A 19,205-nucleotide genomic window follows, 5' to 3' on the forward strand; every position below is an offset into this window, starting at 1 on the left:
GTCTGTCTTCTACTCGTATATTTACTTAAAACTTACTAAAACAAATTGCCAACTTCCTTAGTAGTCCTTGATGAACCAGTTCTCATAACTTTATGTTTACTTGTTTAGTAATTAATACAAATACATATACTGTCCTTACCATTCAGATGATCCTATATAGCTTACGATTAAATCATAAGGCAAACAGTAGGCTAAGCTAGCTTTCAGACTAATGCAGAAAGATTCTTTTCACACAGGAAACAATAGCCCCTGACAGTCACCATGGCCAAATGCACTCTCCCCCACATGTAGTCTTTTACGTCCAATTCATACATTACAGTTTCTTAAAAAGAGGTCGCAATCCAATGGACAGGGCTGGTTTAAGGCAGATTTCAGTGGTCTTAGGCATGCCTACCTCGTGTAGCAAGAGCATCAACCCAGACCCTAACAATTATGAAGGAAAATACATATACCATACATTATACATATGTTCCCCTACAGAGAATGCTTTATTTGAAAACTTCAGCCTATGAAGCTGTCCTTCAAGCAACACACACCTATCAACTGCAGGTGCGTCTAGCAATTTGAAGTCCTCCTTTCTACAGCCAGCATTTATAATTTGTTATTTCTAACACCTTAAGTCAAGGTCTTGTGCTCATGAGATATTCAGTGATTATCTTAACACAATAATACACTATAAAGTTTAAACTAGAGTTCATCACAATGAACATTCCTCTTGGCAAGTTTCATTTTTTCTTTATTAATTTGTATATCCATACATGGTCAACTTCTCACAAGACAGCGTCATCTGGAAAAGATCCAGAAAACAACTGTAAACTAGTGTCAATCTCCATTAAGAGCTCAAATGAATCCTATCTAGTTTTAGAAGTATTCCCAGGGGATTTAGGGAAAATAAATTAGCTCCAATCCTGGAATTTAAAACTTTTCTTAACAAATCCATTCCAAATGGTTATTTTCCCATGCACTGCACTTAAGTATGTCACACACAGACCAAGTTCACAGTATTATGCCAGATTCTGGAAAATTAACGTTTTCTTGCCTGCTGAACCATTTCCTATGGGATGACACATTTTCTAGTGACTCCTTTCTTTAAAAGTTTCTAATACCTATTTCAAAGAATATGGTTCACACAAAAGCTGCTGTGAAGCCAATTCTGCACACATTCAGGAACTTGAATAACCTTAAAACAATTCACCAGAGGAAAGCAAAATCAAATCAAGTTTATGGAATTATGAAGTGATAAAGGCTTTTGCCTCAGCTTGAAAAAAATATTTCAATTTTCAGATTCATGTACTTTTAAATGTTTAGTATTCCAACTCAATATCCACTTATTGCCTAGGAGTTAACAAAGCAGCAACATTAAAATGCAGATTTTTCTTCTTCCAACAGCAAGCATAATCAACACACACCAGCTGAGCAAGTGCACTTAATGTTGCACCTCATATACTCACCCTTCTCTATAGAAAACCCCCTGTCAACACTCGCTGCTGAAAATGGTTTCTTGAAGGGCTGCATTCAAAGACTGGGCTAGTTTTTAGAGTATTTGTATGCATACTGACAGATGTAATTGAACCGGAAGGGGTGCAGGTTTTTTGGCTGCAATGTAGGCTCTGCACAGTGATGCTTCAGATGGGCTGTCCACTGTGGCTCTCTACGGAAGCTATATACATCTATACGCAGACTTCTTTAAAAAAGGCAAAATAACCATCAATCAAAAGAACTATTCATCTACTCTATATTTAGGTTGCAACATTCATCCATACTATATTTTTACCATTTTAACTAGGAAAAAGTAGAAGAAAATATGCCTTGGAAATGGGGTAGCCAACCTGGTGCCCTCCAGGTGTTTTGGACTACATCTTTGATCAGCACCAGCCAGCATGGTCAGGGATTATGGGAATTGTAGTGAAAAACATCTGGAGGGCACCAGGTTGTTGACCCTTTAAAGTATGCACAACACTGGTATTAGTTATCACATGGTTAAACAATTCTACAAGCATAATTAGCCAGCACATCCCTGGGTTTCAGCATTTTCTTTTAGAAAGGCCCTGATCTAGTGTGCAGCTTTGAGAAGTTTGTGGAAAGAATTACTTTTGATCCTCACCCCAGGTCCTTGCATACACACACAGCTCTGAGCACACACATCCAGGCCTTGCATTAAAACACCCCTTCCTCTGGTGCCTCCTTGCCAACCTAGCTCCAAGCGGAGCAATGCTGTGCGAGCCACTTTCAACGTTGGTTCTATCTACCATGCCCATTCCATAGTTCCTAGGGAAGGTGCTGAGAGAGGAAGATTTATGCTTCCTTCCTTCTGCGCCAACCACTAGAACCAAGAGATGGGATGGTGCTAGGGGAGAGGAATCCCCTCTCAACTATTTCAGGCTTGAAATTGTCTGAGGACCATCACCTGGACACTGTCCCCAAATCTACTGCGGGAGCCTGACTATAAGTTTTTTCAAGTACTGATGTAGGACAAATTGAAATGGCTTCAATTTCAAACTGTGCTTCCTCTAATCCCATTTAATAGGTATGGTTTTAAGAATACACTTCCTTGTTATTACACACCTTAAATCTTTTTCATAGCAGTGAGGATAATAGAAGAGAGGGAAACTAAACAGGAGAGTGAAATAGTAGAACTAATTGTCAAGTATTCAAAGTAAACAGTTTTTCTTATCGCTCCATCTCCTTGTTATGGGAATCCTTTCCAACAATATGGAAGAATATCAAATAGCAATACCATCTACTGACTGCATTTTGAAGTAACAGTTGATACCGGGAATTGTACGCCGCATTAGAAGACAAACATGGTATTGCTATTCTTTTATGCTACCCAATGCAAAATTACTCCAGATCATTCCCCAGTGCTTGTACCATTTTGCAAAATTACTGCTACCTTTGCCTCTTCTCATGTGAGTCAACCACACATTACAATCATCTTGAAAGGCCCTTCACCCCAGTTTTGACATTCTCTCCCCAGAGAGATTTCCTAGTATCAATTTCTGCATCCTTACACATCCAAGTTAAACCCTCTTTATTTTCCCAGGCTGTTTTAGATGGATTTTATTTTTGTCAAGCAGTTTCTTCGTATGCTGTGCCACTTAACTTTGTTTTGCTGCTTGGAGGTTTTTAAAAATATGATTTTAGTTATATTGTAAGCTACTCTGAGAATCCTATTGGATTGAAGGGTAGGGTATTAAGTTATACAAATACATACATTAAAAAAGCGCTCCCAGATTATGACAATAATTTCGTTTAACATTATAAACTAGCCTCATCTGGGAATCTGTATAATAGGTGTTTTCTGTAACACTCCCTGACAACTATTTGCACATTGTCAGATTTAGTATTGCTGAAGGATCATGCAGACAAGATTCATGGTTTTGTAAGGACCAAAGCCCAGATGGTGTGGAATCAAATGGTGTGGAAGCCCACAGGCAAGAAAAATGTCTTAAGAAAAAACGAACATATGCCTGCCTAAATTGAGGGCATTTTAAAGACTACAGCTTCATATTATTGATGTATACTAGCTAAGTCATCAGCAATCACAATTTATTTTAAAAAAGGTTTTCAGAAGGCACACTTCTTTAATTGTGCTGTGCAGTTACTTTACAGCTAAGAAGCAATAGCAACAACATATACGCATACATGGATACATTTCTATGCAAGAGATCAACAGAATACTAGCCTCCTGATAGAACTTTTCCATTTGCAGACTAGCATATATTAGAACTTAACACAAGGTATATTGTCCATGCAAACCTGTACAGTCTTTTTAATTCTATGTGAAGGTCCTGGATACTCTGGAGAATACAGGTCTGTCAAGAATAATGAGTTGATTAGCGTTGATTTTCCCAGTCCAGATTCACCTATAAAAAAGTGAATATTAATACAATTAGAATGATCACAGAATGTTTATAGATTGGCCTGATATACTCTCTAAATCAAATTTTTAAAAGTGAGATTACATGCTCTATATAACTATATAAGTTATCACAATACAGAATAAGGCTATTCCTTACTTTTCACTCTCAGATCAAAGGTGTTTATCAAGCCCCCACATCTTGCCCCAAGTTTCCTGGATAAAAAGATCAAGCGGCACACAGCCCTTTCATTTCCTCCGTACAAGCCACAATGAAACCCGCAAGTCTGTAATTTAAACATAGTTTTCTGTTTCATCTGAACTCAGAATCTATGGTTACGATCTTTAGAACAAGTCAGGATCTTAAACCATAGTTTGAAGCTGGTTTAAGATCCCAGCTTGTTCTGAAGCTGGCATCCATTGTTTCCCAATTCAGAAGAAATTGGGAACTTTCATTAGAGTCTTCCTGGCTTAACAAGAGTGGTGTTGTGCATATTAGGGCACTGCTTCAGCATGTAGGTTTTACACATAGTGCAGCTTAGAAACAAGCCTTCATGCCCAATTCATACAGGAGGTTCTACAAATGGTGGAGGGGGGAGCACAAGCCTGAAGCACTGTGAAAAACATGCCATTAGTGGGGCTCTTACTATTTGACTTTATTATATTAATGCCAAGAGATGATAAACAATTACTTGGATCTCACTGGGTTATGTTTTAGAAATCCAAGTTTAACTCAAGTTCTACTTCATTTGTTTGGGCATCCCACTTTGTTCCCCCCAACAATGGTGACAGTCATCAGATAACACTGCTATGACACAGTTGGGGTGGAGGACTGCAAAGTTCCACTGCCAGAGTTTTGTTTCCACCATTTAGTGCAATGACCTTTACACAAACCATTTACTAATAATTAGCACACTAAGGGCACAATCTTATGCATGTTTAGACAGAGAGAAGGCCTACAACTTCCAGCATTCCCCAGCCAGCCATGCTAGGGGAATGCTGGGAGTTGTAGGCCTTTTCTTTGTCTAAACATGCATAGGATCGCACCGTAAAACTTTGTTCTTACTGTTGGTAGGCATACATTTAGAATTTGTTTTACTTACTAACATCTAAGCTAAGGACAGCGTCAATATTAACACAATACAAATACTGGTAGATTGCTGCAGGAAACCCAGAGTACAGTTGTCAACTCAGATTGGTAGTTCATGCAGTAACAGTAAGATACAAACCAGTGATCGATTTATTTATTTGAGTTCTAAATGCATTGCTCTTCTCCAGGACTAGTACTCTCCCACTGAAGGTCATATGAAGCATCATAATACATGGATAAGAATCATGGCAAAAAGTATTGCCAAATTATTTTTTGTTGTTTTTGCTTACTGTGGCGTTTACTGTGGTAAGCTCCATTAACATTAATAGGTTACTGTTTGGAAGCAGGAAAGCAAAAGTAATCTTGTTACATAAGGTCCTAATATGGCAATATGAAGCAGAAAGGTTTTTCTAATCAAAACAGTGTGAAGTAATTGATTTCTAAACAAGCAGAGGGCTGGTTTTGTATACAGAAATGTAGCATAGTTCAAATTTTTACTTAACTGTTTGTAACACAAATCAGTGAGTGACCTGGCATGTTTTAGTGGGAATTGCGAGAAAAATATTTTTACTCCTTAAGAAGTCTTGTAGCACCTTAAAGAGAAGAAACTTATTAGGGAATAAGACAGCTTTCCCTAATGGCCATGCTGGCTGGGAGATTTACATATATCTATAATCCCCAGCCAGCATGGCCATTAGGAAAGGCTGTCTTATTCCCTAATAAGTTTGTTCGTCTTTAAGGTGCTACAAGACTCTTGTTTTTGCAGCACAGCTACTTCTCTTGAAGATAGGACAACAGGACTATTTAACACACCTATATAAGAACACACAAGAATGTTTGATCTAAAGAGAAACAATATGGCATGGTAATAATGGATATCTAGCCATACAATCAAGGTAAAACAGCAGGAAAATGGTATGGTGTGCAGGAAGTATATAATGAAATACTGGCTGCCCCATGATCAGAGATGTAAAATTTCAAGACATTTTGATGCCACAGAATAAGTGTTTTCAGGGGGAATACCAAAATTTGGGGGGAAAGTCTTGCAATGCTTATCAGATCTAGAACTTTAAAAAAGGTAGCAAAGTAAGACTGAAAAATGCATAGATCCAGAGAAGCATCAGCACAAGGACAATCATATAAGAGACCTTTCCCAGCCCTTCCTCCCCACTGCAGCCCTCTGCACAGCCTGAAGTTTAGGGCAGCCTTTGGAACAGCATAGGCAGCTGGCAAAGTCCTCTTGCGAGCATATCCTTGCATTCACACTTCTCTGGATCCATCCCAATATGTATAATGTAGCACATCCATTTGTACTGTTCGGTATATTTTTGAATTCAGAAGCACAGACGCATTAGTTTTAAACAGAATAAAGTGTATGTTAGAGATGAAGCAGCAAGCTGCTGCACGCTTCAGTAGAGCAACCCAGAGAAAGTTAGGAAATAGTAGTTTCAGGGGACACCTTATAGTGCAACGCCTTTCTTCAATCAGATTGATCTGCTAAGAAATTACGTTGCAAGATCTGCAGAAAGGTTAAGGAAAAAAAGAATTCTAAGTAGTACAAACTGTTTATGCTTTAAGATTTTCTTTGGGCATAAATGCCTCAGCCATAACTATCTGGCATGACCACCTACTCTAAGCAATGCAACTTCAAAAGATAACAACCCTAAGAAAGCATAGAACATTCTAGGCAGCTGCAGTTTGGCTGTTCATTGAAAGAATAACACTGATTATTTCAGTACAGCAACACTGAAGTTAATAGCTCTCATAGAGAATCAATTTGAGTGCAGTGGAAAATGGTTGAGGGCTATATCCAGGTTGATGTAGCCAAGAGGGAAACATGATATTATCATTAAAATATAATCAGTGAGCTTACAATAACCTTTCCAAATATAAGAATCATCTAATATAAGGGATTTCTCACAGCTGGCACATTAATGTTCTCATATAAGCAGGAGTTCACAAAGTTTGACTGGGCCTGGTAGCCAATGATTATTTTCTATTAGCCAGAAAAAGTAGATTTTCTACTTCCACCATGAGCCTGCAACAATACTAATAATGATACTGCAACAAGCTTTACTGTTCAGTCACTTCCCCCTTGTTCATAGGCTAGAATTCCTGGTAGCTTTGATTAGCAAAGAAAATTGGTTCCCCACCTCAAGCAATTTGCCCAGCTTCCTGCATCTCCACCCTTTTAGAACAGTAAAGGTTAAAGACTGCTTCAGTTTCTCATTAGAGAGGAGGGAAAGGATACTCGCCAGAGTTAGAAAGGGCAGATGCCATGGCATCTATGGAGAGTGCTTTTGTGTTCTACTGACAAAAAGGGAAGAATAAAGCCCTGAGTTTTACTTATGTGTTCACTCAACTTACATGGAAGCCTTCATGTGTACAGCTATATGTGTAAAAGCTCCTTTCCTGAAGAAGTTTGTGCTGTATGCACTGACACCCAGGGGCAGGACTACTTTGTACACACAACACTGGAAGCATGGCCCTCTCCCTCCAGTGTTGGGCAAATGCACAAGAAAACTTCTGAATAGAGCTTGAATGACTCGTGCTTTGTTTCCCACTTCTGTACAGTAGGAAGAGGAAATTCTGGATTTTATTTTTAGATAAAAATAAACCACGAGTTTTAGAGGTCCACTAGTCATCAAATTCCAGATCTGCCTAATCTTAAAATTGCAAGTAATAGGAGCAGTATAAACATTAAAGTCTTTCTGAGCTTCATTTCAATTTGGGTGGGTGGGTGGGGATCCAGGCTTAGTAATACTTAAGTGAAATCAATGGGACTAAGTTATGACCAACTTAGGTTCAATTGGTCTACTCCAAGTATGACTAAGTCTAGATCCACCTTATTGTGTGCATACAATTGACAAAACAATTACACAAGGTCTACAGAGTTGACCAGAATAATACACTTACTTATTGACTCAGAGTGAATATATCCTCTGTTACCAACATGCTAGGTGTTCTAATAGTAGTAGCAAATTTAGCTGTTTTTGTGTAGTAGAAGATGCAGTATCTGCTAATAGAAAATTAACGTAAAATCCAGAAGACCTTCCTTGATAAAGTTTAAGCCAGGCGTGGGCCATTTGTGACCCTCCAGATGTTTTGGCCTACAACTCCCATCCCTCACCACTGGCTATTCTGGATAGGGCTCATGGGAGTTTGAATGCCAAAATATCTGGCGGGGGGGGGGGGGGACACAAGTTGTCCACTAGTTTAAGCAAATAAATGCTTCACGTAAACCACAACAGAAATTACCTTGAAAAGATATATGAATCTAATCTTTCACATCCTCAGACCCATGTGTATATGGACATTCTGCAGCAGGAATTCCCACCATACAGCTGGTTAGTAAAACAAACAGAAAGGCACTTGATCTACTGGTGAAAAGGCTCACCTAAATCTTGCCACCATCAATTTTAGTAAATGAGGAATGCAAAAGATTAGGGCATGTGTAGGCAAGAGCACTCTATCTAAAGTCTGTGCCTCATGTAAATTTTATCTTTAGAATACCCTAAAGCAGGGATAAGCAACCTGGTGCCCTCCTGGCGTTTTGGACTATACCACCCATCAGCCCTAGCCCGCATAGCCAATGGTCAGGGATTATGAGGGTTACCATCTGGAGGGCACTGGGTTGCCTACTCCTACCCTAAAGTAACAATTCCTTAGAAAGGCTAAGAACAACCAATTTTGATCACCAGGTCTTCAAGGTCACATACAAATCAGCAAATACTAATAGTAATCTATGCGGTCATACACACAGTAAGTGTAGCAAAAGTTTAGAGCAGCTATCCATGCTGAAGTCCCAGCAGTTGGTAAACCAACCTCCAAATGCTGAACAGCATTCACTACATATTTTGGTACCCCAAAGAGGTTTCTCAAAAATCTATTCTGGACTCTTTCCAAAATACCAATTTTTTGACCCAACTTCTCAACTGAGAGGGATAGCAGAACACAATGATCCAACATAGACTGACCTTACCTACAGCAGCTTGTTCATGATGTAGAACATTCAATTTACTATCCAGTCTATTTATCATAAAATTGTTTAGCATATAGTTTACTAATTCTACTTAGAAGACTTATCACCATGTAATTGGCTGGATCATTCCTAGGATGTTTAAGAATGGGCACCACAATTGCTCTGACCCATCCTGTTTTGCCTAAAACTGTAAACAAAGCTGCCTAAACCGGAGCCCACCAACTGATGTTTGATTTCAGCGGTTCTGCTCGGATTACATCATGTTGTTGTTCAGTCGTGTCCGACTCTTCGTGACCCCATGGACCATAGCACGCCAGGCCTTCCTGTCCTCCGCTCTCTCCCGGACGGATTACATCATAGCCAGGAGCTAACTGCTGAACAGTGGCTTTCACCTCTGTTTTGGAAACTGGGGGCCAAAGAGGACTATCCATATCATCACTTTTATCATTAAAACATTGTAAAAATCAGCTCCCCAGGAATACAGGGAGAAGCTAAATTGCCATTGATAAGACAGCTGCCTCTGAAAGGAGGTCAAGTCTCTCATGAGTATCACACAAGCGAAACATCCAGCTGCCTTTGCAGGAGTGCTTTCCCTCCCTAACCTGAAGGTCTTTATTGCTCTTCCTAAGCTCATATAAGGTATCTGGTATTTGGCTTAAATTACTTTTCCTTTACTGATTGTAAAGGTACCTTAGGTTTTTTCCCCACTATTACAGTATATCAACCAGGGAGTAATATTTCATGTGCCAGTAACTACAACCAAGAAACCATTGTTATGAACTATGCAACTCTCTTATAGAAAGTGTTATTTCTCTTATAAAAAAGTAAGAGGGTGTATGAAATCAGGTCTGTAGGGTCTAAAGCTTATTGAACAGCTGGAACAGGGAGTGATCCAATCAAGCTACTATTAGTCTCATTTAGCACTTCTAGCAAAGAGCCCCCCCCCCGACTGAAAAAGTATATTGACTTCTGTCAGTATATTAAGTACACCAAGGGAAACAAGAAAGCACCATCACATCTGGGTGAGAGTTATAAGTGTTGTGGCTTCGTAAACTCCAAGACACTAGTCGTTCGGGCCAAGAGCTCTGTAATCAAATTAGCAGCTAGAGAGAGCAACCTTCACTATCTTGAGGAAACACTACTAACTTGACAGTTTGATTGGCCCAATTCTGTAAGAGCCATCATCCTTTCATGACTTTGGCAAAAACAATGTAGTAATCTAAACCTAAGGATGAGAGTTAAAGTATTCATATATCAAAGAAAGCCCCTGATTAATCATTGGACCCATATGGGAAGAAGTGGAATCACTTAGCCCCATGGAGCTGCAATCAGTCTGGAAAGGTTTCAATTAACATTTATCTTCTCTTTTTTGCCACTGGGAGATTAAATGAGACATAGCTTTCCTTTAGTGAGGAAATCAAAACAAAACAGTATTATTGGAATATCAGTCTGATATGCATCAGAGCCTATTTTTGTAGTAATTCTATATTCTAGAATTCTCAGAAGTGTCCTATGCTAGGCTTCCCGAAGTACTGCTAGCTGCCTTTATCTACAGAGTCAGCAGAAAGCAGAGTCTTGTTTCCAGAACAACGCTTCTCTCTACATTTTAAGGTGATATGCTAGACAGCTGGCAGCAAGTGAATATGTATTGTATGACACAGACAAGATGGACCAAAGCTTGGCTTTATTGACAACTTCTGTGGTGATAGGCAAGTCACTCTTTCACAGTCTCACTCCCTTACCATAGGGATGGCAGGCCTAATCCAGCCTGCCCAGGTCCCCAATTTGGCCCACCTAGTTTTCGGTATGGACACTGCACCCCTTCCTGACATCACACCCACTCCCTTACTTTCACACTTTGATCTCTGCAAACCATCAGTCGATCTGTTTTCTTTTTAAATAAATGTATAACTGTTTTTTATTGATCAGAGTGCAATCTAACTTTCTACCGCACATCTCGGCTTGTCCCTTTCATCCACTGACTTAGTGTGCTTCTGGAACACTTCAGAGGAAGCAAGACCACATGAGTATGTGGTGTGTGTGTACACACACACACACATGCAGATTGCATTCCTACAATGCTGGGTGTTTCTGGAGCAACAAGTCATTTCTGATCCCTCAGCAGGGTGGTGGCAAGGGGAGGGGGAGGCCGCATCCAGCAGAAACTGCCTCCTACTCTAAATTGGTAACAGTGGAAGTTTTGGTCCAGCTTACTTCTGCCTTTAGGCCTGCCCACCAGTGGAATTCAGCCCTTAGGCTGTAAAAGGTTCGACACCCCACCTTACCAGTTCAATGCTGTTAAGTTTTTAGGTTATCCCCTACAAGCCTTACTGAAACAGTATACTAATATTATAAGTAGTGTACCTTAATCCAGCAACTATACATAAATGCATAGTGTAAAACACATTTAGCTGAGACATACATTTAGGGGAAAAATAGTTCTGAAGAGGAAAACAAGATTAATTCTCTGGTAGTTTTCAAGAACACTGAAGAAGATAGCAGAGAAGAATGCAGAATGAGAACTACATTCATGGGACTGGATCCTGACTACTGATTTCAATGGGCCCCAAATGTGACTTAAGTATAGAATCAACCCATGGTTAATACATTCAATTTTCCAAAAATCAGAAGTTAAAGGTATCAGATAGACAGGAGATTTGACAGAGGCTCCAATCCAGTTAGTTAGTTGCAACTAACTTGTTCCATGTTCCTCAGTTGGATCATGAACATATTGTCCAAGTACTAATCCTACTTGCCAGAAATAAGAAATCCAGTGACATATCTTTCCCAAAGCCACTGCCCCGTCAATTTTACTATTAGGGAAATAACAGATTTGTACTTAGTATTATTTGACCGATCCCATTTACAGTGTCTTTTACTTCCTCTTTTCACATTTACCTTCCAAACAATCATTGCTGTTCATTTTGACAATTGTCCACCAGCATCACATACTGTATATAGTCAAACTGCTTAGAAAATGATATTCTGGAAAAAGCCTGAAGTTCAATGTAAGCTTCAAATTGAGCAAAGTCTAAATAATGCCAGCAACTTCTCCAGCTGTGAAGATTCCTATTTCAGCCCCATTCAAGCAACATAAATAAACAGTAATTCATAAATCTTTGCCAACAGTGTTGCCTCATTTCAGGAAAGACCTATTCCCAAGGCTGCTTCATTGTTTTCATTCTTCACCTGGGAAGAGTTGCAGTCTTCTCCATATTCTCTTTTGTTGCTGTTCACTGGATCCATTTCACTAAACTGGTTAGTTTGATCTCCTACAGCTCATGGAGAATCTCCAACACCAGAAGCTAAATTTTTATGATGTGCTTGCAACAGAAGATTGACTTTGCAGCTACACGTGCAAGCAGTTTGTGCTTCTAATTTGTTGGGCAGTGTAAAGTGAGTATATAGAAATCCTAAGCAGGCTTTAACTACCACATCTGAACTAGTGTGTTTTTGTCTGGTAAATTTAATTATGGAGCAAGATTAAATGCACTACAATTACACATTTACTCCTTGAGCAAAACTATGTTTTTGTTGATACTATGCAATTTTCTACTACCTGTTGACATCTTAGAGAAAAATGTACAGTTGTACCAGATTATTCAGCTTTGTATTTTTTCAAAAGGCTGAGTGTTTGGATCTGAACCCATCACAAAGCAAGTCATATTTTGGGGCCAACAGTATATAACTCACAGAGTGAAATAGAACCTACAGAACATAAGACAGTATTCTTAGTTCTGTCAGACCAAATTTTAGCTTCAACACTATCTATGCTTTTGGTTGTCTATCACATGGCTATATTTGCATTCACAAAATCTGAAATTTAAACAGGACACAAACATTGTCCAGTCATGAAGATGCAGTACTGAACTGATTATGTTTGCTGCATTTGGTTTATATTAACATCAAGTTGGTTACCTGTTCCAATGACAGCGTATCACATTTTTCTCCACTGAATTTGGAAAATGGGTGTTTTTAGCAAGTATACTGGGTTCAATTAACAGCTCCAGTTTCAACAATGCAACATAGTTATTATCCAATATTAGTACACAGGAGGACAGTTCCAACCACTTCCACGCAATATACATGATCGTAAGGAAACCTTTAACTTAGCTCGGACGGATTTAACTTGAAAATTTAATAATTCCCCATGAACCTCAAGTTTTATGACGATTTTCCTTTACAACTGCCCTGTGGAACCTCCCTCAGCCACTTATAATTGCCCAATTTGAAATACCACTACAGAAACCCATGACTTGGTCACGTTAAAAAGGGAACCGAGGCAACTATTTATCATCCATTACTTTGAACTGGAAAAATAAGCTTTACTGTCCTGTAGTTCATCCATCCAATACTGTATTTTCCTCCTCGGCTTAGTTAGCATTGTAACAACGCAGGGAAACTTGTTAACTCAAATGCCCAAATAATATCGAATGTATCATGAGCCAGGAGACCACAGTTTTCAGAATTTAAAGATTAGTGATATACAAAGCATACATCTGCTGAACCACAGTGGGCATCTTACAGTACAGTTATTCAAAACAACTTCTGAATAAGAGTGCTGTATTAAGAACTGGGGATATTGATCACACCAAATGTTGAGCCTCCACAAAATCCTGCCCTGTAAAGAACACTGAACCGGAGTAGGGAGGAAGAGACCACAAACAGAGTGAAATCCACTAATCACCACCATCTAATATCTTGGCCAAGAATGAGAAGGAAGCACTTAAGAACAATCCCATGAATATTTGCCAAGTTCCATTAACACCACATGAACGATATAAAACAGGTTTTTATATGTCCACAAGTTTGAGGCATTCTTAATATCCTGAAAAATGTATTAGCCAAATAATCCAACTGTGTCCTGCATCTTTCATTAGCCAAGATGGGAATTGGTTCTACATGTAATCATTTACAAGCCTGCCTGTCCACCCCATTCCACCAGTTTGGGTGACAATGCCTACTTAAACCAATCCAAAGTAGACCAGACAAACCAATACCTCAAACTCAAAGACTATTCTAGCTACTCACTTTGAAGATGAGCAATGCTTTTTATAAACAAAGACAATCTCAATCGCCAATGTGGGGTGGATAACCCAGAGGTAGAAAGATCCCAGACCACATACTTTCCCATGACCGCCTCCCCAAGATCCCATTATTCATCCACCCACACCTACTCTATTCTCATCTCAGCAAGCTCCAGTGCATTCCTCCCTGCTAAGTTTGGGTCACTTAATCATGACCACTGAAAAATCATCCATGCCTTAAAAAAAACTTGTCTTGTTTCTGATCTGTTAGATATTGTTGCTTTCACATTTTAAAATATGAATGCTACATGCTAGGCGCATATAAAGAAATAAATAGTTTTTCATTCATTGTTTGTGTGTTGGTTTGTTTTTCCACTTTGTTTTGATTTCAACTGGAGACCTAGAGAGTCTTCTGCCACCTTTAACTTCAGTATTTTCCATCCAAATATCATGACCTTTTCAAGAAAAGGCTGCTGCAGATCCTCTTTATAGAGCCATTAAAAAAAGATGCAGACACAGCCTAACTGCTATCTAAACTAGATAGAGCATTCCAGTCCCTCAATTTCATTGCTTTCTCCTCTCCCTGTGACCTTTATATTGTTTCACGCTATAGCTAGGACCCTAACTTTTCATTCTGCTTACAAAGGGGTCCTTCTGCTCTTGATATCAAGTTATGACCCAATGCAAAACAGCACCTCCAGTGCAAAGCAACCGAAAATAGAAAACCTGAATGAGTAGGATTTTGTTTTCATTCTAAGTGCAAATGGGACTCACTTGGTATTTATTTTTTTAAACAATGCACACACCCTGCTACATGCAATAATGCAATTCTTGATGTTCCAACTACATCCTATGAACCAATTAAGAAGTCTTTGGGGGCTATACATTCCCTAGCCTTCAGTGATAAGGGAAAATAGTGGCAGTGCAGATTTGTTAAAAACTGATCTTGATCTTAGTACATAAGTGCATTTTTAGGAGACAATGCTTCAGATTTGTCCATTCCACAAAAACCTAAGTTTGAGTATTCCTAGCTTAACTTGCCCATTGCCATTTCAAGCTAATATGTACCAACAATCCTATACACACACAGAAAACCAAGTAAGTATTGGTGGTAGCTTTTAAAAGACTAACATTCATGAGCTTCACTAACTGTCTGGAATAAGTCAAGCCTCTACAGCGGTTCCACAGAATTGAAGAAAATGGTGTTCTAGATAATTGACCGATTTTTATTTATTACATTTATATCCCACCTTTCTTCCATCATGGAACTCAAGGCGACTACAGGTGGTTCCCAGATGGTCTCCCCTCCAAGCCCTGATCAGACCCAAATCTGCTTAGCTTCAGCAAGGTGGCTACCTCATGTGCCCTTAGACTATGCCCTGGGACCAATGATGAATTAGGAGAGGTAAGGCACAATTAACGCTTTCAGAAAGCAAATAACTGTTATACTGCATCATTTTGACTCATCTCCTTTCAGAACTGCCTCCATCAGCTAACCATTTCACCCGGCTGCCTCATAATAGTGAGATAGCAAGGTCTCCATTGGCTTTACTGGGACTTTTTGAATTTGCTCAATTTTGCCCCTAGCCCCAAACAAGAGACCCATGCACAGTTGCAAAAAGCCTGTTGCTGCATATGAGAATCTGGATTGGAGCGCTATTCTTCTTTTAACGCCAGTGCTGAAATAGAACAGGCCACCTGGCCCACCAACCACCATCTAAAATAAATCAGATTGGGATGATGGAGTAGGAAGGACACAGTTATTGCTACCAACCCAATGTGAGTCCTCTGCTAGTGGGCATTCAATTTGTTCAGGTTTTGGAGAAATGGGGGGAGGGAAGAAGGGATCCATCTGCCTCAGCATCCAATCCCTCCCTGAACACATGCTTAGGCCCTCCTTCAAACAACTCAAACATCCCAAAAGATGATCATCCCAGATTTGAGAACTACTATATTAAGACTTTAAAAGGTACATGATCAGATGAGTTTATGTTACATACATGGCCTATATCTGAGCCCAGGAGAGGCAAGATACTCCATAAAATGGTGGCAAGAACATAAATACCATCAATGAATTCCGCATTTAGTTAAGGGTCCAAACAATATATGAATACAACAGAGTTAATACTAAAAATAATGTCAAAGAAAGTCAGCAACAGAAAGTATTTCAAATAGCTGGAAGTTGGGTGTTTTTTTTTAATCAGACAGATGCAGTCCCACAACTAGAGGGATTTATAATATGCAGCTTTTCCAGGTAAAAAGCTGAATAAATTATTTGGTTCTACAGTGTTCTCTTGCAGTTAGAGATTTTAGCTGACTTTTGTCTGCTTTTCTTAATGGTCTAGCTAGAGCAACAGAAATGCGGGAAGTTTACACCAATAACCAGACACGAACCAAATAAAGCCAATCCAGCTTCTAAATGAATTTAAATTAACAGTTTTTTCAGAAAACAAATGCAACCATCCAAGCAACTAATAATGAGAGCAGTAAAATTGGCACGGATGAATTCTTGGCAATTCTGCCCTCAGCATTACACGCATCTTTTATATATGGACAAGTGCCAGTCAGGTCAGGGAACATATCCATGGACAGAAGAGAAATGGCTGTCAAAAAAGCTATTAACACTGAACTCTTTACTCTGGTTTATGGCAAGTGATGTGAATGAACATTTCGTAATGTTATCAGTTATTCACCACTTTTAAACTAACATCCCATTTTCCAAAATCCTACTGGAAAGCATTGAGTAACTTTGCCAAGATGTTTGGAATAATGCTCACGTGTCGATTTTGAGCTTTAAAACCTCCATGGCGCTGAGGGCTTGCTGTGAGTAATGAATGACGGCCTACTCTGAGTACAGATTGAAATATTGTTTACGCAGTTACTCAAAGTGAAAACAGAGAAGGAAGAGCAGTTATTATGAGCATCAGTGTACTTTGCTTTTAAATCTATACAACATGAGATTTACCTTCTGGTCATGTAAGCGAGCTGAGACCTAAAGTTTGTCATCTCAAGATATCCAATTTTGGATAGTTTGAGAAACAAATGTGCAATTGAGTCAATTCTTTACTTTTCCACTTCTAAGTGTAAGCTGAGGGTTCATTATTGACTGATGGCTGTATTTTCTGTAAAAGAAGAGCAGGACAAAACTATTCATCTTTCAAAGTCACCAAACTAACTTTGGCATTTTATATTTGAAGTCGGTCAATTATAACCTCATATTATTTGTTACGTATGGCAGAATGCCTGGATTATGAATTAGAATTCACTGTAATTACTCTTCTAAATCTTTTAATCCAAACCTCCGCTCTGCATACTGAAACAGTGCCTTTCAGATTTGCTTTTTGCATGTTACTAGGTATTTGCGCGATATAACGAAGCAGTATCAGAAGAGTACTTCAACATACAGCTCCTCGGATCATGACATTAAAGCAACGTGAGATTCTTCTGAACACATCTTCAGTCTGAATGCTTCAGAATATCTATTGTTCTAACAGCTCAAGATAGTATTTGCTCCGTTAACGAAATGGACTGTACAGATAGAAAATGTTTCTAACCACTGCCAAGAAGGATATGCTAGCTGGAAATCTGCGTTCCAAGAAAAACTGACCTACTAGAACTGTGAAGCTTTAGCATTATTCTATTCCCCCCCCCCCACACACACACTTTTGATTAACTACAAAAATTTTACAGGCAAGATTAGGAGGCTGGAAGATTAAGAGGAAGTGTCTAGATTTAATTTGCATAGCCATTATTTGTGGATGCTAAAGTATAACATTGTTTAACGGAAGTAGCTTGACATTATTAAGACTGGCACAGCATGCATTCATAGTATTTGTTTGCATTGATATTATTTTTTATGTATTGATTATATTCATGCATTACATAGGATAACAAGCCTAGGTTTAGTTATGTAAACATTAGTAATATTACTATGTATTATTAAGCAACTTCTCATTGTGTACTTTTATTATGTAAATATACTCTTGAAAAAACACAAAGCTTACAATTAAGATGAAAACAGTAAGTACAATATATAAAATAGCAGCAATAAGACATTACTCCCCTCTTAACAAGTGGTAAGACCACAATCACAGCCTCGATAGCAGTAAACTGCAATGATCTAATTAGACCCAACAACCAAGCAAAACTAGCGGGAAAGCTTTTTGGAAGAGCCATGTTTTGGCGTAACACCTGAAAGAGAACGCTGTTGAGGCCCAATGTAATTCTGTGAGAGCGCATTCTATAAAACTCATACCACTACCAAGTGGCCCTGCTCCTAGCAGATACCCACCAAACTTTATTCAGCAGCAGCATGGCCTTGGGGGTTGAGCAGGGGTACATACAGAATAAGGACATCCTTAAGGTACTCAGGTGTCAAACCACTTAGGGCTTTAATGGTCAAAAGTAGCACCAGAAATGGAACCCAGAAAGACAGAATATGATCCAAGCAGCATATCACAAAGAATATGTTCCAATCAGCCCACTGTAAGCAAAACTATCAGCAGCCCTTTGCACTTGCTGAAGTTTACTTCTTTGCTAAAAGTTAGCAAGTGACCAAGAGGAACTTATTCTACATTATTATAATGTAGCATAACTACATTATGTCGTACAAGACTTGCCACTGTTTTGCAAAGTTTACCCCTTCGGGAATTTCTGAGGTGAAGAAATCGTGATGTCCTATCACAGAAGCTGGAAATGTAATATGAAGTACCTGTCTCTGGGTCACTAAAAATAAAAGACAGGATATAAAGAATTTCCAGAGGGCAGCCGTGTTAGTCTATTCCAGCAAAAACAACCATAGGTTAAAAACGGAATCAAATATGTACAGTTCGATTGAAACTGGAGGCATTACTAACAGGAACACTTGAGTTTTGTTCAGTTCACGCCTGGAAGCAAAACTATCCGATTTGCAGCTCCTGAACTAACATGTGTATCAGAACACATTTATCCTTCTGAATTTGCACTTCTGAATTTTGCCAGTTTTCAGTTTGAAAAATTTGCCAAACTACTTATGGAAATGTGTATTTTATAGTAAAAGGCATACAAACTGTGTATGAAATTTCGTGCAGATCCCCTGCCACCCATCCCATCAAAATATGTACAGATTAATAGGAAAGTGAGGTGGGATGGAGTTATAAAGGAAAACACTGACATGGGCCAAAGATACTCTGCTCTGCACATCCTTAACTAGTAATTAAGGTAAGTGTATGGTTTCCCTTTCTCATTTACACACATGCACTAGTTGCA

General features: G+C 39.0%; 1 protein-coding gene and 1 long non-coding RNA gene across 7 annotated transcripts in view; one reads left to right on the forward strand and one right to left on the reverse strand.

The window, feature by feature from the left end:
* The window catches only part of SEPTIN7 (septin 7), an 82,586-nt gene that overhangs the window by 37,611 nt on the left and 25,770 nt on the right, over window positions 1-19,205 (reverse strand). For all 6 annotated transcript variants that reach the window (XM_084857881.1, XM_084857878.1, XM_084857880.1 and 3 more), the window contains exon 3: window positions 3,760-3,866. In XM_084857881.1, the coding sequence (XP_084714007.1) occupies window positions 3,760-3,866 (107 nt within the window). The remainder of the gene's footprint in view (window positions 1-3,759; window positions 3,867-19,205) is intronic.
* LOC146344671 (uncharacterized) lies at window positions 481-18,940 on the forward strand. Its single transcript, XR_014792273.1, has 3 exons — window positions 481-549; window positions 15,233-15,363; window positions 17,314-18,940. It is a non-coding gene; the product is annotated as an uncharacterized LOC146344671 (long non-coding RNA).

Source organism: Heloderma suspectum, chromosome 5 (assembly GCF_057233095.1).
Source record: "Heloderma suspectum isolate Gila_16-S chromosome 5, 16-S_ref, whole genome shotgun sequence".
Classification (NCBI taxonomy): Eukaryota; Metazoa; Chordata; class Lepidosauria; order Squamata; family Helodermatidae; genus Heloderma; species Heloderma suspectum.